The sequence below is a fragment of the Carassius carassius genome, chromosome 18, assembly GCF_963082965.1.
Source record: "Carassius carassius chromosome 18, fCarCar2.1, whole genome shotgun sequence".
In the NCBI taxonomy this organism is placed as follows: Eukaryota; Metazoa; Chordata; class Actinopteri; order Cypriniformes; family Cyprinidae; genus Carassius; species Carassius carassius.
The window spans coordinates 11189059-11210314 of record NC_081772.1 but is presented as its reverse complement, the minus strand read 5'-3'; the positions used below and the strand labels follow the sequence as shown (position 1 = coordinate 11210314).

At 37.2% G+C, this 21256-nt stretch overlaps 2 protein-coding genes and 1 long non-coding RNA gene across 3 annotated transcripts; all 3 read left to right on the top strand.

Moving 5' to 3' along the window:
- The first annotated feature begins 77 nt into the window (after nucleotides 1-77).
- LOC132091714 (apolipoprotein B-100-like) lies at nucleotides 78-4023 on the top strand. The gene is made up of 8 exons (XM_059497845.1): nucleotides 78-280; nucleotides 366-475; nucleotides 562-769; nucleotides 873-1048; nucleotides 1156-1316; nucleotides 1419-1528; nucleotides 1635-2008; nucleotides 2105-4023. Exons 4-8 carry the CDS (start codon nucleotides 883-885, stop codon nucleotides 4021-4023), a joined length of 2730 nt encoding a protein of 909 aa, XP_059353828.1. The 5' UTR covers nucleotides 78-280; nucleotides 366-475; nucleotides 562-769; nucleotides 873-882.
- A 2139-nt stretch (nucleotides 4024-6162) lies between these two features.
- On the top strand, nucleotides 6163-8895 carry LOC132091713 (uncharacterized). The gene is made up of 7 exons (XM_059497844.1): nucleotides 6163-6239; nucleotides 6581-6713; nucleotides 7360-7526; nucleotides 8043-8196; nucleotides 8305-8391; nucleotides 8642-8812; nucleotides 8861-8895. Exons 3-7 carry the CDS (start codon nucleotides 7365-7367, stop codon nucleotides 8893-8895), a joined length of 609 nt encoding a protein of 202 aa, XP_059353827.1. The 5' UTR covers nucleotides 6163-6239; nucleotides 6581-6713; nucleotides 7360-7364.
- Nucleotides 8896-10525: 1630 nt separating this feature from the next.
- LOC132092366 (uncharacterized) lies at nucleotides 10526-12688 on the top strand. Its single transcript, XR_009422220.1, has 3 exons — nucleotides 10526-10588; nucleotides 11733-11801; nucleotides 12541-12688. It is a non-coding gene; the product is annotated as an uncharacterized LOC132092366 (long non-coding RNA).
- The last annotated feature ends 8568 nt before the right edge of the window (nucleotides 12689-21256 follow it).

Sequence of the window (21256 nt, the reverse complement as noted above, 5' to 3'; positions counted from 1 at the left end):
ACTGTTAACACAAAAAATGCAATCATGATAAACAAACAAACAAACAAACAAAAAAATAATATTGCTCTACAAATACATTCTGCATTTTGTTTTTTCTGCACAGCAACTCTTTGTTCTCAGTAACTGGTACTGAAAAAAAGACTATTCCTCCAATGATGGAACATGTGAAAGCACAAAAATGCACTCCATTCCTCCCTGGATTTAAGTACTGCAGTGCCATACAATACTCAGCCTTTTCCAGTGATGCCTCTCCCTACTTCCCCTTGACTGGTGACAGCAAGTAAGGGAAATACTGTTTTATTAATTTGTTTGTTTTCTTGCTTTTTTTGGAATCCCAAATATTGAACATAGACCTGCATCTTTAGATTTGCCATTGAGATCCACCCCACTGGTGAGGTTTCTGCATACACAACTACAGTTGACTATGTGTATGAAGACAAGGTTGACATGGTGACTTTTGGTCTGAAGGCAGAAGGTAAAGCAGTGCTTCCAAAAGAATCCCTTAAGATCTCTAGACATATTAACTAGCAACTGAAATGTAGCTATTTTTTCATATAACAGGAACATCGTTTGAGGGCACAGCAAAACTGATGTTTGACAGACAGAAATACAGCGTCTCAGCTGATCTCCAGATTCCTGACTATGACCTTGAAGCTGGAATTCGGGTTCATTCTATTGACCGCAGCACAGAGAGCAGGGCCACAAATTCCATTCAGATTGACTTCATCAACAAAAATATACCTGAGGCATCTCTAGTTGCCCTTGCTTAGTGTGCACATGTCCATATTACATATGTTCTAACAATAATAATTTATATTTTTAATAATCACACATTATCGTTCAAATACACTTTTGGGCTTTTCCTTATTTAGGATAGAGTCAATGAAGGATGCCATGCTGCAGGTTCAGCTGCTCATTCCTCATTTTCAGACTGATGCTAAAGTAACTGCACAACTGAAACATGCTGAGGGCCTCACAGTAGAGCTTGAGAGTGACCTTAGGCTCCCTGAGACAACCTCCTCTATTCAGAAAGTCATTCTGAAATATGGTATATTTGAATTTTAAGTGTACTTCCTTAAATTCAACTTCAACTCATATTCAGCAAATAAACTGGAAGTCCTCTGTCATATTAACTAATTTTCATGTTCTTTTCAGATGCGGAGAAGATTGAGGCTGAGGTCACTTCTGATGTCAGCACCGAGATTCACAACAATATTCATATTGATGCCATCAAAGCCACAGTCAGTGACCTGCTTGACCAGCAGATTGGAATGTCTGACATGAAGATCCGTGATGCCTTGATCCAATCACTTGAGGTAAATGCAAAATAAATCCTTGTTTCTCCAAACCCATAAATTTAAGCAAAACATAGGAATACAGATAACATGAATTAGAACACTTATTCAATAATTATCTAGGCCTCAAATGCCTACCTGGAACAATTTGCCACCAACATCCCATATATCCAGGGCATTAGGATTCCTGCCTTCCCAGAATTCACTGTCCCCAAGAAGCTGTTCCTGAAGGCGTGAGTGAAATAAAAATACAGCAACAAAATGCAGAAACATGAATCATGTCTATGATGTTACACATACTAATTAATGTTAAGTACATTAATACATTTTTTTTAACAGTGAGGGTTCTGCTAAATACAAGTTTGGCCAGAATTATTATACCATCTCCATTCCTATTCCTCTTGGTGGGAAATCTTCTGGAGATTTCAACTTCCCTGCTGCCTTGAATACACCAAAGCTGGAAGTACCTCAGCTTGGCCTGGAAGTTGCTTCCATTAGCATTCCTCTTCCAGAGGTCTTTGTTCCTGAGAGTCTGTCTGTGTCACTGCCTCACTTGGCAAAAGCAGAGGTGTCCAGCAAGCTGAGCAGCAACTTCTACAACATGGAGGCAACAGCTTCTGCTGGCAGGGAACTTGTTGAGAAACCAAGCTATTCTGCCATGTTTGAAGTCATTGGAACTAGCCCAGTGGATCTCCTCTCCTTCAAAGTGGAAGGTATTTGTTGGTTTGCAATTAAATTTTTCCTAACTTAATTTTTCGTATTCTGTAATAAAATACTTATTACTTGATTGTTATTATGCTTATTTTTAGGATCTGCTTTAGTGGAAGACACACCTGGGGAATATTTGAGGGCTGAGATGAAATCCTTTCTTGATCACAAGCTAATTGAAGCCAGTGTTAATTATGTTGAGGAAATGACAACTGCCGAAAAAATCAAATTTAAGTCAAGCAGTAAGATTGAGGCAAACAGTCCCTTGGATTTGAAGATTTCATTGGAACACACAGGCCAGTTTGGAGTCAATAAGGATGAGATCTCCGGAGACGGTAATCTGATGGGCTCCATCAAGGCTGGCCCTCTGAATGGAACAGTTGCTCTCAGGCAGTCACTTATCCTACTCCCATTTAAGCCAGAAGCGAAAATTGATTCCTCTCTGAAAGTAAACTCAGAACATTTCCAGGCAGAGAATACAATTGAAGCAGTTTTTACCAATGGAGAGCTCACTGTTATATCAAAAACTACTGCATTAGAGAACACTCTGATGCATGATGCTGAAGTTACCTATACAGGGTCTCTACTTGCTCTGAAGTCAGATACAAGGGCAAAAATTCTCAGTCTGAACATCCGAAATGTAGCTGAGGCTAGTGCTAGTCCTGATTTGGTCAACATTAAGATTGACACTAATGCCGATCTGTTTGCTGGGGTTGAAAATCATATCCATTCCCAGTTTATAGCAACACTGGATGCCAATGGACTGGATGTAAAAAGTGATGCCTCCGCAAATCTGACCGAACAGACAGCTTCCCACAAGTGCAGCCTATCTCTGACCAGGGATGGCCTGACCACGAGTGGCACAACTTCACTGGAAAGCTCTCTCGTCCCTTTGACACTTGAGAACAAATTCAGTGGAGCCCTTGACACTTCAAAGCTTTCCTTGTCAGCTGAGACGAAGGGTAAGTTTGATGAAATGATAATTAAAAATACAAATTCTCTGTCTGGATCTCTGTCCTCGGTAGCATTCAATTCTATAATGGATGTTAAAGATGATGTTGTAACTTATAAGCATGACATCTCCATTCAGATTGAACCATATAGTACTTCAGTGACAATCCACAATAATCTGCATGTTCTGGACATCACTGTGGTTAATGATGTCCAGTTTAAGGCACATCCATTCACAGCTGACTTGAATGGCAGATGGAAGCTTTTCTCTGGTGATGATGAACTGAAGCAGACATACGAGATGAAATATCAAGATCTGGTTTTCACTGCCAAGTGTGGTTCTACTGGAAAACTTATGGGATCTCACATGAGCCACAACACAGAAATCGAGGTTGCTGGACTTTCAGTCACATTCAGCAGTGATGCACTTTTAAATTCAGAGTACTTACGCTTCAATGGTAACTTTCATGCCACTGCTGTTCCCTTCAGATTCAGTGTTGATGCCATGGCCAATACAGATGGTGATTTGCATCTGTATGGAAAACAAAGCGCACAAGTTTACACAAAATTTCTTATGAAGGCAGAACCACTGGCTCTTGCACACTCACACGAATGCAAAGTCTCAACAGCTCACAATTTGGACAATGGTCTATCAATTGAAATCAACCTCGATAATAAGATTGATACTGTGCTGACACCATCTAAGCAGCAGGCCACAATGAGACTGAAATCTAAAGTCAACAACCATTTGTTTAACCAAGATGTGAGTACTTACATCAACCCTGAAAGACTTGGAGTAGAAGCGTCTGGATCCATCATCACAAACCTCTTCAACAGAGTTGATGCTGACAACCAAGACCACTTTTTCTCAGCCTTCCTAAAATATGATAAAAACACTAACAGCCTGCCATTGATTCAGACATTTCCTGTGGACCTGCAACATATCAAAATGACAATTTTAAGGATTGCTGAGGCCATGCAGTATTATATAAACAGAGAAGACATCATTGCAGAGATTCAGAACCTAGCTAAGTACATAAGTGCTCTGATTCACCCGATTCGATTGTGATCACACGATTGAATGGGCGTTATCAGCGGTTATCAGCTGATATATATGGGCCAGAAGGGGGCTCCTCCGCCTACTAGAAGGCTCAGAAGGCTGTTATCACCCATCCACATGGTTAATCACCCACAAATGTACAAGAGCAGGACTACTAGAAGGCTCAGAAGGCTGTTATCACCCATCCACATGCTTAATCACCCACAAATATACAAGAGCAGGACTACTAGAAGGCTCAGAAGGCTGTTATTATCCATCCACATGGTTGATCACTCACAAATAATCTACTGGACGACGCGGTAACGTTGCGACATTTCCAGCTTGATATCTTCAGGTAAGACATTAAAATGATTAAACTAAGCCTTTAAGCTGTAATTAATTAGCCAATAAGAGAAAACAATACATACAAATCGTATTGCGTGAGCGTGACATGATTGTTGATGTAATATGAGTAGCCTAGGCATAGCCGTGTATGTTTGTGCATTTCTTTATAATATAGTAAAATGTTAATTGTCTAATACTTTCAAATACTGTTTAATTTCTTATTTGTGTTTATGTTAAAAAAGAACGTTGTATGCATATGAATTAGTTGGGGAAAACTTGCGTCATGTCGTCATCCGACGTCATGCGCTTCATTCTGAGCAAAGAAGAGGAAGACATAATTTTGCGGCCCTCGTTTTTATTAATCTTTAAATAATCTTTTTCAAAAGTTACTTCTTTCCAGGTAAATGCAACACATAGTGCACACAACAAACTTACGTTTTAGTATAAACTATGTTTGATGCAATACTGTCTGTTTTACTATATGAATATCATGACATAATTTAAACTTAACGTTAACGTAGTCTGCCTGAGCGCACATGGTTAGCATGGGTAAATGGTAGCATTACAAAAGCTGATAATAATATACATTATTATATATTATAATAATATTATATCGTATTATAATATTCCTATCCATTATTATACTACCAAATAGTGGTAGCATTATAAATCGTCGTATGTTAATATTATTTGAGTGAGTGTTTAGAATGTTGTCTCAGAGTTTAGTATAGGCCTATCTGAAATGTGTGCATTTGGGTAATTTAAACCCTTCATGTATGTTAAATTAATTATGCATTGCATTCGTCTTAATCAGTACTGTACATCAGATACGATGTTACATAATGAAGATGTGATTAATATCCCAGATGCGTTTGTAAATGCTACATGTGGGATGAGAAATGCATAATGTAATGTACTTAGCATTTGCTTTGCCATTTATTATATTGGTTTTGAGTAAGGAAAACGACAATGGAGCCATCATTTTGCAGCACTCGTTTTTTAATTTTAATAATCTTTCCATATTTCTGAGTACTACATTTGCATGAAATACGCGCATTGCGATATGTGTCTGCAAACGTAATAGCTAGGCCATATTACGTTATTAGCCTGTCTCTACTTTACATGCTGTATGTGAGCATTAAATTTGCTAATAAGCATATTTTTATTTCTGAAGCTAATGGGGGAATTTAGTTTATAGTTAAACGCAAAGTTAAACTGTAAAAATTGCTTTTTACACACTGACAGTAAGGCTTATTCCAAATATTGTGTATGCTCGATAACGCTTCACTGAAGCCATATCATAGGCCCAACGTTACCCATACTGACTTGAGTGAAATATTCAAACCCAAGACGTATTTTATGGCTGTTTGGAAACCTTGGAATATTGACTAGAATGTAAAATAAAGTTCTGTGGGTTTGAACAAAGCTTGGCTGCATTATTTGATCCCACACGAGGAAGCTTACAAATTAATGCAAAAGAGGAACACTGACAATTTATTAGAAGTAACGTTAACGTTAAATATACTGTGGTGTCTGTGTCCCATTTATTGGTGTCCTCGACACTGAACTTGAAAAATAAAACCCAAATGCACAGGTCTGTCTAAACATTTTTCTGCCTGCCTGTGTCACATTAATATCTATTTACCTAACTTTTTGTCTCCCTTTACAGCATACATTTAATTTTACAAGAACTTCTGTGGTAAGTTTGTTTTTATTACTACCATGCATGCTCTGTTTTTGTTGAACAATATAAAATTTGGTTTTGGGCTGTTTGGAATTCATTGTCCACAAATCTGTCTTGTGCCAGTCTATGTTTATGTTTTAGGTTGAAGATGGCCCAGAGAGGTAAGCCTTACAGTTGCTAATCTAGAAGCATTAGGCAAGAGTGTCTGAAAACGATTGTATGATCTGCAACACTGTCTTTTTTTATTACTGATTTATTACTGATTAGCCTTTTCTTTCTTCATTATTATTTAACAAGAGAGAACTCCCATTAATGGAATTCAGAAGGAAACCCTGAGGTCATTCTTTGAAAAAGGAATGACACGAGTTGGTTCTGAATTAATTCCTAGAGCTGCATCGGCTACTGGTTTGGACACCAGTGTCGTAGAAGTAAGGTTTACTTTAGTGCTACACTAACAAACAACATGTCAAATATATATATATATATATATAAATTAAGTGTTTTGTTAACATTCAGTTTAATTGATGTAATGCCCTTTTGCTGTTTTTTGTTTTTCAGAACTGGATTGGTAATTACAAAAGGTCAGAAAAGGATAATGCTTCATCTGAGCCCCGGCCATCAAAGGCCAAAACTCACATTCGAGAGTTGTCGCCTTATAATCTTTTTTGTAGAGATATATTGAAAAACAAAGGTGAGAAACACAATTTAAAGGTGCTATAAGCAATCTTGCACGTTTTATTTTTCACATATCGCAACACACTGAACACACTGTTAAAAAAAAAAAAACAGTCTCTGCAGACATCCCAGGCTCCACAAACTGCAGCACAAACAAACTGAGCAACATACAGAGTGACCAGCAGCACAAAACATAACAAACTGTTCCAGCCAATAACCGACAAGAATGTTGTGGGGTGGGTTTGGGGGGTTATTGCACGGATGAGGAGAGAGGGTCTAGCTAGCCTCCGTTTTGTGTGTTAGCTCAAACATCAACAAGAGGTACGCCAACCAAGATCGCTTATAGCATCTTTAACGACTGCTTTTAATTTTTATACTAAATTGTTTGTTTTTGTACAACCTGTTGAAATCAGTTTCATGAGGGTTATGAAAGGTCATGAAACATATTTTAGTATTTAGCAAGTACTTCACTCACGCAAGTTGCAAAAGAATCATCAGTTGATCTATTTAACGTTATTTTGTTTTTACAGAGTTGTTACAGAGAAGTAGGTTTTTCACAACCCAAAACCAGTGTTTTCGACTTATTGTCGTCATGTAAATTTACTTTAAAAAGAAGATGCTGACTTTGTGTTAAGTTTTCTGTGCATCTATTTTTTCCTCAGGAACAATGAATGATATTAAGGGAAGGTGGGCCACATTGGGGGAAGAAGAAAAAAAGAAGTATGTTGAGGAGGCAGCAGCACTGAGGGCACATGGGGAGGCACAGGACCTAAGCCCTGAGATGAGGGATGCCCGGATAAAAATGCACCTCAAGAAGATGAAGTTAGAGGTTTGGAAAGAGGATTCATTTACTAAGCATTAGTGATATTCTTACATAATTAGATGGAAGGATGATCAACAGCAATTGTAATGTGTGCAGAACATTGTTTTAGACAACTGGATTGTTTATCTGTAGATTTTATCATAATTTCAAATGAGTTTATTCCAAATTAATATTCCATCTGATTTTTGTTTACAAGGCTTTCAACATCAAATATTCTCACAGGCTAGTCTATTCAGATCAAGGTGGTCAATTGAAGCATTAGTAGTCACAAATGTCTATGAGTCAAATTATTAGTTGCATATAAAAACACAGCTAATGTATAGTTATTGTAACCCTGGTGGTCCCTGACCACTTATTTGCCATGTGTGACAACACTGTTTTCATATATTGCCAAGCCCTGTTATGAGTTGTTTCCTCAGTGTATGTTGGATTTTTAAAAGTAAGTTTTGTCTATTTTGTGTATACCGGTAATAAATTATTTACTATTTTTGCGGTTGTCTTCTTTATCTAAATATTGTAAAGGTGTCCAAGCTTGAGGAGTTGGGTGTGGAAACAGCCATCTTGTCCTTTGATCGTCAAAAGTCCTCATTAGAGGTTTTTGAAATGAGCAGCAGAGGAGCCACTGATTTCCTTGATAAATCTGACACAGTGAACAACTTTGCACTGCATTTCAAAGGTATTGGTTTATATTAAAATCCACAGAAATCGTCTCAGGCCCATAATAGTGCAAATTTACATAATACAGTTTTATGAAATTAATTGTTGTCTGTTGTTGCATCTGTAGCCAGCTCCTCAGCCGCAATGCCCAGTGCCAGAGAACACGTCACTGTTTTGGTGGGAAAAGTAAAAGATCTCTTCAACCAAAAATACAGTAAGCATAATTTCAAATACTTTTAAAAAGGATGTAAAGAAACTGCTTATCTTGATAACCTATTATACCTTCATGAATCCATGGTATTATCAAATAAATAAATTATCTAATGTTTGCCCATCAACCATTAGATTGTCACCTCACCAAAATGACTGTCTGCAGCCTTTACACTGGCTAACAACTAGAAGGGAGGGTCACAATTGTCCAACTGTGTAACATTGTTTAACATATGTGTGCCCATGTCTTTAAGAGGAGGCCGGAGGTACTGGAAGGGTCCCCTACCAGTCCCTAGTGAATCAGGGCTTGGTCATTAGAGTTTCTGGACTGCCCAATAGCCTTACCCTGAAAAAGCCTTCCTTTTATGGAAGGAACCAATTGGTAGGAATATTGCAAGCAGCAGAGGAGATTACGTTTGAAATAGGTAAGTGAAATTACCAGTGTTTGTCTTTCTCCACTTGTGTTTTGGCAGACCATTTGGCTCTATACAAAGTGGTGAAAATCTGATACATTCTGGTCGAGTCGCACTGGCAACATTGATCAATCAGCTTGGTCATCTGCATCATCAGATGGGGCTCTTATTGATAAGTTTACATGTTAAAGCTGCAGTCGGCAACCCTGGAAGATTGAGTGAACATAGAATTGTTTTTGAATGTTAACAACTCTCATGCCCCTCCCCCACTCCCATGAGCACCCTCCCATGGAGTTCGTGCTGGTGTGTGTACCTGGTTTTCTGTGAACGCGCCTGTCTCTTCAGCATAGATTGAAGCATAATTTTCTTTTCCTGGGTTGTTGGACCTCCTAGCTCTGGTTAGCTCCTAGCTTAACCGAGGAATTGAAAGCTTGTAAGTAGATTTTCTCTCCGCCATCATGCTTCGTACAATCCAACACACCAGCAAACTTCAGGCGACTGCATGTGATATTGTAACGTGCGCGAGAGGGGAGGGGGGATCTGTGGCGTGGGCATGAACTGTGATTGACAGCTCTCACACAGCCCTGCGCTGATTGGACTAGAAGAACCGGGAGCAGTGTATTTTTTTTAAACAAATAACAGGCTCCAGGTGGAGGTGGAAGCGCGGGTATTTTTCTATAACCGGCTGATTTATGTTTTTCTGTTGGAGCATAGTGTCGGTTTCACTGAATATGATCAAAAAAAAAATCCTACAGATGGCAGCTTTAACATTAGTTAACCCCTACAGTAGTGGAATTGTTGAGTCTTTGTTAATAATATTATAAAGAGTATGGTCTAGACCTACTCTGCTTGAAAAGTGCTTTGAGATAATTTTTATTATGAATTGGCGCTATATAACTAAAATTGAATTAAAAATGATTCTGGTTACAGAATATGTATGTGTCTTTGACAGTTAGTAAAGGATGTGACACTATTTCTATTTTTGTCATTATAATGCAACATAATTTCTAAAAAGGCACATCTCCAGAATATCTATAGCTTTTTAGTTAAATGTGACTAGTGACTGGCCCTTGTCAATGGTTTTCATTTTTTTTCATGCTAATTAAATTCTATGTATAATATAACTTCTGCAAATAATATTCCTTAATTGATACTGCTGTGTGATTATTATTTTTTCCAGTAGGAAGTCTAATTATTTGTTATGATCATATTACACAGTTGTTTTTGTTTTGTTTTTTCCTAAAAAAATATACATCAGATGCAGCACAATGCAACCCCACTGACATGGCAGAGGGAATGTCCAAGCATGTGGATGCAGAAGGTACGCTGAGTTGTTTTTTATTTTATCTTTAAATAAATGTATAACATTAAACCTAAGGAGCATAGTTTACTAGATATGTAACTGGCCATTGCACAGCACATTTAAACAATGTATACATTACTGTAGTAATATTAAATCAAAATATGCATTTTTGCAGCACAATGCAACCCCACTGACATGGCAGAGGGAATGTCCGAGCATGTTGATGCAGAAGGTACGCTGAGTTGTTTTTATTTTATCTTTAAATAAATGTATAACATTAAGCTTAAGGAGCATAGTTTACTAGATATGTAACTGGCCATTGCACAGCACATTTAACCATGGTATACATTATTTCAATAATATTAAATCAAAAGATTAAATTTTCACCTTTGTATGATGGTTTAATGTTTTCATATCACCAAACACAGCAGATGGCATCCAGACGAAGGCAGTGGAGGAAATTTTAGAGGCCATGTGTGAAAATGGTATTTTTTGTATTTGTTAGACATTTTACCAAATGCTACAAATCAGTTTTTGGTATTGCTTAAGTTCGAACTTAGTTAAAACAATAGGCCTATGTCACGCAACAATTGAAGACCGGAAGTACGTCTTTTAGTAGGGATACGACTCTTCCGGTTAGCGTTTTACAATGGTGGAGTCCGATAGTTACTGCCTGACCAAGTCTATCTGCAACCTGCCTGAAGTCACCTATGACGATGTGGTTAATCTAATAATAAACTTATTCATCTAACCCAAGACTTGCGGAGTGTTTCCTCCTTCGGGAAAGCGTGAAAGCTGAGGTAACTTTTTGGCTGTCTACGTCCTGATGTAGAGCAACCCGGTACACTACAACAGCTGCGTGTGTAGCCTGCCATTGTTGTAATAGAGCTAAACCGTGACCTACAAATTGATTTTATAAAGAGTTTTAAGTCTGGGACCAAGTCGACAAAAAGTTTTTAAAACGGCCAAGAAGGCAAAAGTATCAAGTATCAAGCTCGCTGCCTCGCTCTGACAGTTCCTGGTTCGTCAGTAAGGTAAACGTTTCCATGGTAACAGCAAGTTGGACCAATCAGCAGATGTTCCTGCTACGCTTAGCATTGTGGGTAGTGTAGTTTTTTTCCATAAGATTGCGGATAAAACCTGTTTTTCTTAAAACAAGATCGATTTCATACTAACTTATAGTGAGCAGAAACCTTCGTTTCACAACTTCATAGCTCGTAGTCAGGCTACCTGGGATGGTTTAGACATTAAGGCTGAATATTTAAATCCTTATAGAGAAATACTATTGACCGTAAGTTCTTTATCCCTACTCCGCGTTCCGGAAGCAGGAAGTGTGATAAAGGCCTATTGTTCTGAGAAGTCTGCCGTTGACATTTGACACAAAGAGAAAAGCTCACTTGTTTGAAAATTACAATTTATAAATACAGTATTTATCCAGGTGACATTAAACAGTATAAGGTTGATATTCTGATAATTTTACACTTTGAATTGACTGAATTGAATTTATATGCAAATAATGGAACTGTATTTTTAATCAATGATTTACTAATTAACTATTGACAGTATTAATGCTGACAAGTTGAATTATGAATTTGTAATTAAGTTGTTGTTGTGTTTTATGTACTTTAGGTGTACAGCAGATGGAAGAGTCCTTAGAAACAGCCACTACTGTAGCCATTGTTATGACTGCAGATAAAGGTACTGTATCTTTCCACATTGTGTTTATTTGTATTTAACAGTCGGTCTCATTGAGACAAATGAGCTCTTCCTCGTAGTAGACCTGGCCAAGACTAGCAGTGAATCTATATAATCTATGAATCTACAAAAAGAGGCAGTTTCAACAGATTACAATACTACATTAAGAATAGATATGGAAACAGAAGCATGGACTAAGACCTTTTAAAAAGGGGAAAAAAAAACACTTGACTGTGACAAATTGGTCTCCAATCCTTTTAGGATGAAACAGCATTTAACTAGATTTACTTTTAAGTCTTTCAAGGGTCAGATTGCAGGCAGAATTTACAGAAGAAATTAACAGCCTTATTCCAATCTCTGTAACGTATAAATATATTGAGAGTGCAAAGGATGTTGCCTAGGATATTCTTTTACAAAACAAATTTTTCAGTATCAGTTATGACCTTACAATTAGTAATCATAAACCTGCAACAATGTTAAGCTCTGAAAGAAGCTGAAGAACTGTGTCATGAGTTTTCCTTATTTCAGGGTGCCTAACCCGAAATACTAAAGCCGCTTTCTGAAATTGAACCCAGGAAAACCTGCTTTTATCTTGATTGATTACCAGCAAGATCTGAGATTAATTGATGTGCAATACCCACATATTCCTTTGGCAACAGTTAAAAATGAACAAGCTGCCTTTGAGATGTTTGTGATGAGTATGATTTCAACTAACTGGTTATTTGTGTTTTTCCTTTGGTAGATGGAGGCAATTTGTGCTGTATCTGCCGTGTCCATTTTGATGATAAGATGAAAAATGCTAAAAAGAAGTGGCGTTCATGGTCCCAGTGCACAGTGTGCCAATCATGGTCACACACGGCATGTAGCTTTAAAAAAAACATGTGCCTTCACTGTCAAAACACCATGCAAACACCCTGAAGATAACTTGTTACTTGTTTGAGTAGTTTTACTGTCTTGACGGCCCCAACCCATTCACACACACAAAAATAAAGGGACCAATAAAGTTATATTGTTCTGAATTGAGTCTACTTGTTTTTTTTATATATATATATATATGTTTCATCATTGGTTCAGTAGGGCTGAGTTTTATCAAGGACCTAACCTTCATCATAACTTTACATGTTTAACAGTCTTGCTGTCACTGGGAGATGCTTGGCAAAAATTAAATTGAAAAGATGGTTTGTGATATTTGTGGAAACTTTGGTATACAGTTGAACATGTTTTAAATGGTTTATGGACGTTGCTATCACTGAAGCCACCTAGTTGGCATTGCTTCCGTTTTGTGTAGATTCAATGTTGAACAAATTGACTAACAATAGGCCTAATAGTCTACTTAACCCTTGTGTGGTGTTCATATTTTTGTTACTCAGCCGGTGTTCGTGGGTCTGGTTGGACCCGCTGCATTTTTGGGTTTTTAATTCGACACAATCAAAAATGTTATGTTAAAATACTCAACAGATGTTTACTTCATCCCAATTAGAAGCAATATAAACCGCATATATGGTTAATATTTTCTCTTTACCTTTGTTAGATCACATTTAAGAATTGCAACCTCGTGTGGGAATGGCAGGAGTAGAAACACAAAACTCACTCTTGCACTCTTTCACACTTACACACAATCTCTCTCTCACACGCGCACACACACTCATGCACACACATACATACAGACACAACACACACACTTGGATATGTGGTGTACGGTCACTCTCCATAGGCATAATGGTTTTTCTAATGTACAAACTGTATAATCTATCCCCCTACACTAACCCGACCCATAAACCTACCAATCACAGAAAACTTTTGCCATTTTTTGAATTTCAAAAAACACCATTTAGTACGTTTTAGTATGAGGACACAGATGTCATCATAAACCATGTTTACGTTGTAATACCCATGTCATTATACGCATTTGTGTCCTCATAAACCATATACAAGAACACACACACACTAACAGCAGGCCCTGACAGGAGGAGGAGTAAAGGTACACAGGACCTACAATTTCCACACTTGTATTAGCCCCTGGTCCAGTGGACCCGAACATCCTGTGTGTAATATAAATGTGTAGGGGGGTGTACAGTGTGTTTTCATTGAAAATGTGTTCTGATTTCTCACAGAAAATGAGCCAAGGCCAATGAGTCAGTTTGAGAAAATAATTAATTGTATCATTTTTCTTTTGATAAAAAATGAAAACGAGTCCAACAGACCCGAACACCATACATGGGTTAAAGTAATACTACTAATAGTTAATAACCTAAGAGGAGAACTTAAAATATATTTATAGATTTTAACTTTAATATGGTTTTAATCATCTTTAATGTAACCAAACGTTCGTACAGGTTTCACATTATACTAACAGAAATAATAAAATAATAAACGATAGCAGTTTGAACCCTTCTCCACTTTATTACCACACATCAATCACTAACTCCAAAATCCCGCGACAGCATCTACGGCAAGCCCCGAGGGGAAAAAATACATTGCATGCACACATACAACGAGCGCCAGTAGGCCTACATCAATTCAAAATCAAACGTACGCCACTGATATAAGCCATGTGTGTCCCGAATATAAATGCACACAGAGAGAGAGAGAGTGTGCTTGTACAACAACTATCTTTGTGTGTGTGTGTGTGTGTGTGTGTGTGTGTGTGTGTGTGTGTAAAACTATGTTTTTGAGGACCAGTTTGTCTGAGACCCCTTTAAAGGCCTGTTTTAGTGTCAAAACTTGGTTGTAGGGATAAAGTTACAATTAGGTTTAGGGTAAGGATTTGGGTAAAAGTTAGGGTTAGGCGCTTAGTTTTGATGGGTAAAGTTAGGGTTCGCGGTTTAGGCACTTATTTGTGATGGGTAAGATTAGGGTTCGGGTTAAGCACTTAGTTTTGATGGGTACGATTAGGGTTCGGGTTAAGCACTTAGTTTTGATGGGTAAGATTAGGGTTAGGGTTAAGCACTTATGGGTTAGATTAGGGTTCGGGTTAAGCACTTAGTTGTGATGGGTAAGGTTAGGGTTAAGCACTTAGTTGTGATGGGTAAGATTAGGGTTCGGGTTTGGGCTAGGTACTTAGTTAAGGTTAAGGTAAGCGGCTGGACATTGTGTCAATGAATGTCCTCATGAAGATAGATGTACAACAATGTGTGTGTGTGTGTGTGGGGGGGGGGGGGGGCAGGTATTCCTCATGTTGTGGAGTTGTACGTTTGTTTACACAGTAAGAAACAAACACAAATCTTCATTATATATGGGCTACTCTTATTTAGCCTTCAAAGTACTCTCTGTAACTACACCCGGGCATAGCTTGTGTACATGAAATGAGAAAATTACAACTTTGTTGTAGAGCTAAACAAAATACATTGTTAGAAAGGTCTTGACCTGGAGAGTAACATATGTACGTTTGTAGAGTCTACATGGATCCTGTTTTGAAATACTGACCTTTAAACAACACATTGGTGCATGTTTAAAGGTTCAATTAATTATACATTTAAATTTTTTTACATAGATGTGTTTACAATACCCCTAAACTTTTCACTGTACTCTCAACTCACTATTTACAACCTCCAATTCTAAAAAAAAAAAAAACACTAATGTTTTAAAAACTACAATTCCCTGTAGGAAAGCAATGCAGCTTGATACAAATCAGCACTACAGTTGTAGTTTTCTTTCTTGCAAATTGGGTTGTAAAATGATATATCTACTGAACATATCAAATATCAAATATCTAGTACAGCTAAACTATTAATTACCCTACATCTAGATTACCTAGGTTAAGAAAATTTAAATATGTTGATTTAAGATCAGAAACAGGATTAAACCCGTAAACTCCGCCCACAACACAATGCAGTTCTGTTCCCTATTTATCAGAATTGAAGGAGAAATTGTTAGAAGTGTTAACCTTAACATGATCATATCTTATGGTTGAGTTATCAAAAACCTACTGTATGTGGCACACTGTCTAGAGGATTATGACATGATTTGTTGTTTGATTTTGATTGCAGTTTATTTTGAGCAATAAAAAAGTAAAAGAATATATACATGCACTATATACAGTATATATATATATATACACACACACTAACACAATATAAAAACATCAACTGTTCCATCTCCCATATTCATATGCACATATACCTACATACATACCAACATTTAAACTCATATATCTACATAAATAATATATAGGCTACATATACATACCAGTAAGTAATTTAATAAGTAAATTAATTTCTATTGACTTTACATGTGCAGTGAATAAGTGCTATGACAATGGCTAAAAATATGGCTATTACTCATTATGGGAAAGCTGTTTGTAGAGTCAATCAATACACCTGCATGTTCCCTTTTAGTCTTACAAAGATAGTTGCTTCAGAAGATTCAATACTTTGTCATTTAAAAAAAAAAAAATCATACACATTGAACACATTTGTACATTTCAATAAGTAATATCACAATATGGTGTTTTATATTATTTTCAAAAAATAGAATGATATTAAACAACATTGGAAATGTAAATCTCCTGTGTTCACAGGAAGGTTGAACTCAGCACCACCAGGTGAAAAATAGACTTTTAACAGAGATCAGGATTATTTCTTTGGATTTAAAAAGTGTATGAAGTGCTTGTACACATCAGCCTAATAACAGTCTTGAGGATTTTAGGCCAGTTTGGACTTTTTTTTTCTCCCGAGAAGGAGAAAACTTTGTAAATAAAGGCCCTGTCCTGTCATACCAGTGCTTACAGTCCTAGTTATCATCATCATCATCATCCTCAGTGTCATCCTCATCATTGTATACCAGTGTCTCTATGTTTGACATGGGGTGGGTCTGACACAAGTAAGGGTTGTCTACAGGAACAATGTCTGGTACATGTGGGTGAAACATCACAGTGGCTTGATGTCGTTTTCTTTCCAGCTGTTGGAGACGTTGGGTGAGAGCAGCTTTTGCACCAGGCTGATCTGTGTCTTTGATGGCAGAGCACAGAAAGGCATGCTGCGCATGGAGGTATTTTGTTACAGTTCTCATTTCCTGGTATATCATGCACTTTTCCTCAGCTGCTCGAGTCTTCATATGTAAGGCATCAATCCCTCGCCTTTTTAGACTCTTCGAAACATTATCTTCTTCAATCTGGAAGACAAAATAAATAAAAAGTGCTAAGTCTTGTTATCAGGTGGTTTAGAAAAATGATGGGCAGGTAGCTATGGTTAGTAAGTGGTTGTCAGATTTGACAGACTGACTGCTGTGTGGTTACTAGGGTTAGGTAACTATACTTACGGTGTCATCAAAGCAGAAGTAGACGTGCCAAGAGGGATCGCATGCTTCCTGAAAATCAATTGCTGCAGGGAAGATGCTCATCTGCGGTGGCCACTGAATGCTGTTGTATTCTTTTATTGCCTGTCTCATTCTCTTGTTGGAGCTGGCTACCTGCTTGGACAGTCTAATGGCAATGCCCTGCCCATCTGTAGCAAAGTTAGAAAACACGCATGCAGAGAAATACATTTATTAGTTTGTATTATGGTCCTTTTCAAAGTTGATCAAAATATCTTTATGTCTCTAGTTATCCACAGTTCTTTACCTGGATATCTTTTCTTCAGATGGAGGAGGACAGCTCTCTCCCTTGATTCAGTTCTAGCCTTGCAGATTAGTTGGCCTCTGAGCTCACAGTCAACATCTTTAAGGGTAGCCTGGAAGTCTGAATCAGATTCTTGCCATCTTCTCCCAATCCGGTGTTTTTTCTCCATGGTCAGCAAAGAGTCCTCAATTCTACAATGTCAGCAAATAAATCTAATTAATTGTCATTTAGACACTTGCTCAGAAAAAAAACTTACAGATTACTGCTTGCTTACTCTGTTTCACACTCCATGTATGACTCACTAGTCCCAGATCTATATAAAAACACACACAGCACAAATATTCAGTAGCTACCAAGCATTACGGTTGTAATATAGTACTATTACTATAATAGTAGTATATACACTATTATATACACTATTTTATATATATATATATATATATATATATATATATATATATATATATATATATATATATATAATACGCTATAAGGGAGGCCTTGGTGATAATTGATTACTAAATCACACCATATTAAACTACTGCAGTTATATTTCATCTCTTAATTTATAACCATTGTGAGAGTTTCCTTTAAAACTATGCTGTTACTGTGATCACACCTAGGCACTAAAAAAAGGCTGCAAAAAACACATTAAACTCTTACTTGAACTTGTAGAACTGAATCAGTTTGATAATGTAGTCCCTTTTCCATTTACAGACAGTGTCTGGAGAACAGATAAAGACATTACTACTTCTCTAATAAAGTGCTTTATTTCATGTAATTGTAATTTACTGTATTTCATTACTGTACACGGAAAGGTAAGTATAAAATATTTGCAATATTCTTTCTTAAAAATAATCATGACCTTCATACAGTATTCAATACATTCACACATTCACTTCAGTTGTTTACTTATTGGTTTCTGTTTCTGTTGGGCTAGCTCCATCTCCCTTTTTTTCCATTTCTCCATGTCTTCTTCAGAAACCAACACTAGAAAACAAAAATAACAGAAAACAAGACAACATCAATAGTACATGCACTGTGCAAAATGCGCTTAAAGGGACACTCCACTTTTTTCAGAAATAGACTCACTTTACAACTCCCCCAGTTAAACAGTTCAGTTTGACCATTTTTGTATCCTTTCAGCCGATCTCCGGGTCAACTGGTACCAGTTTTAGCATAGCTTAGCATATATCATTTGATTAGATTAGACCATTAGCATCTCTTTCAAAACAATGATCTAAGAGTTTAAATTTTTCCTATTTAAAACTTGTCAAGTCCAGTATATTTGTATAGCGCTTTTCACAATGCAGATTGCCCCAAAGCAGCTTCACAGTATTAAATTAAAAATAATACACTTGTCTTGAGTCTTCTGTCGATACATTGTGTACTAAGACCGACGGAAAATGAAAAGTTGCTATTTTCTAGGCCTATACGAACTCGAAGATACAAAGTGGTTTAAATCCAATAGCTAAGGTACACGAAACAGTGAGCTATGCTCAGACATTGACCGACGAGGGATAACTAACAAACAGGAACTTATATACATATATTGGTCATCGCCGATGTAGTTTTCAGTCAGAACACTTTCACACAGCAGGATTGTGAATCGCCGACAGCTCCAGATATTTAGCATGCCAAATATCTCACGGGCGTCGGCGATTCTCTCAGATTGCGTCTTTGCTCATTCATACTGCGTGATTGTCACTCACGTAAACGAGCAGCGATTTGCCTGTGATTTCGGGCATTTGTTGGCAATTTCTCAGTTCCTTGTGAAAATATAGTTCCTTGCCATATCGGCCTAGAAAAATGCAACTTTTCATTTTCCGTCAGTCTTAGTACATGATGTAACTACAGAAGAGTCAAGTTTTAAATAGGAAAAATATTGAAACTGGTCATTTTTTTGAGAGAGATGCTATGGTCTAATCCGATTAAATGATCTATGTTAAGCTATGCTACTGCCAGACCCGGAGAGCAGCTGAATGGATAAGAACACAATAAAACTGAAGTAAACTGTTTAACTCTGGGGGAGTTGTAAAGTGAGCCTATTTCCGAAAAAAGTGGAGTGTCCCTTTAATGGAATCAAAAATTCACCCATTTACAACTATTGTTACCCATTTCTTATGCGCATTGTTTACCTGGTGCCTCTCTGATGACAGATGAGATGTCTTCTTGAGCGAGAATCGATATTTTCTCTGCTTTGTCTAGTCTTTGCAGGAGCTGCATCTCTGCAAAGACAGTTTAATAGACTTAAAGTGACCAATTTGTGAGTGATCAGCTTCACTCCACAAAATATAAAATGTATAAACAGTAAACCACCAGCAAAGAATTTTGACAGGTTATGCATCAGACAGTGAACAAACCTAGGTCAGTTGATTTTCTCCGTCCATAATGCAAAAGGGCATCAGTCAACAGGTCTAGGCGGTGAGATGGAGTCATCTCCTTTGTGACTCTGGCAAATCTTCGGAGAAATGACCACAGCCTTTCCATTCCTTCCCCGTCTGTGAGCCCAAACCCTTCAAGCCGCCTAGTGCTGTACTTGATCGGTTAATAAAGGAAAGTGGTAGAATATCACAGACACTGAGCATGATCCTACTACAGTGGAAAGTGCTCATAGTGATCACGGTTACAGTGATCAACCACTTATATGAATCAAAAAGCTTGGGACAGAATCATTCCTTTGGAAATGTGTAAAATAATTTGTTTATAGTAATCAAGTAGTCCACTTACTGTGTTCATATTGTGTGTGTTTGGTGTGTGTGTGTGTGTGTGTGTGTGTGTACGCGCACTTGCTATGCGCAGTTACGAGTCATGTGATATTTTCCTCTACTCACACTGCTGTCTTTTATGGTGTATCATCCCAGATCTCTCAAAGCAGCAGGTAGACCTACTCTATATTACGTGAGTGCAGTGTTATGCTTTCACCTTAACCATTCAGCAGGAGAGGGCCTAGGTGTAGCTTGAATTATTTTATATTACATTTTATTACTTTATATTAATTTAAGAATTGTACAAATTAGATAGTAATCTGCATAAAACAAAGAAATTACATTTGGTTATATCAATCATCTGTTTTCCACTGTACTGTCCTAAACAGTGCATCTTTGTAACAAGTTTAGACAAACACCAGGTAGGAAAAATGCTAGATTAAAGATTACTTTTAGGCACATCTACTTAATTTCAGATGTGCAGTTGATAGACAGGAAATGGTGGCCAAACAGGGAGTGAATGATGTGTGATGATGAGGTCCTGATGTCTCTATAAAGTAAATAAATTACCTGGCAGGGCAATTTGTGTCCATAAACATGAAATGCTGGTATGGCCAAGGAGATGTTGTGTGGTATGCCCTCCCCCGATTTCTGACAGAACACAGTATGGCATAATTTTGAGTAAATTTTATCTTTGAATGTCTTATCAAAACAATAATTTAGTTTTACACAGAAAAAAGAAAGTACTTACATGCAAATGTTAGGCAACAACACAGGCAATGTCATAGACCACTCGCAGGTATATGTTCTTATCCTCACACCTTCGAAGTAGCTCATCGATGACATACAGGGGATAGGCTAATCTATTTTAAAAATAAAATTATTATGATGTCACTTTTTGCTGAGGAAAAGTGAAAAATTATACAAACAATCTCCAGCATCAAATTCAATACTTTAATCAATTTTGTCATATTTTATTATAATAGTGAAGATTATGGAAGGGTGGTAAAGTAAAAATTTTGTAATGTTTGGAATCTCCCATATACTGTACATTCCAAGAGGTTCATATTTGGTGACTGAATAATAATAATAATACTTTGGCTTATAATAATTAGGGTTATGCTATCCTAAGCATTTTATGAATAGGTAGAATCAAACAGGGGAATTATCATTTTGGAACACTGGGTCAATAG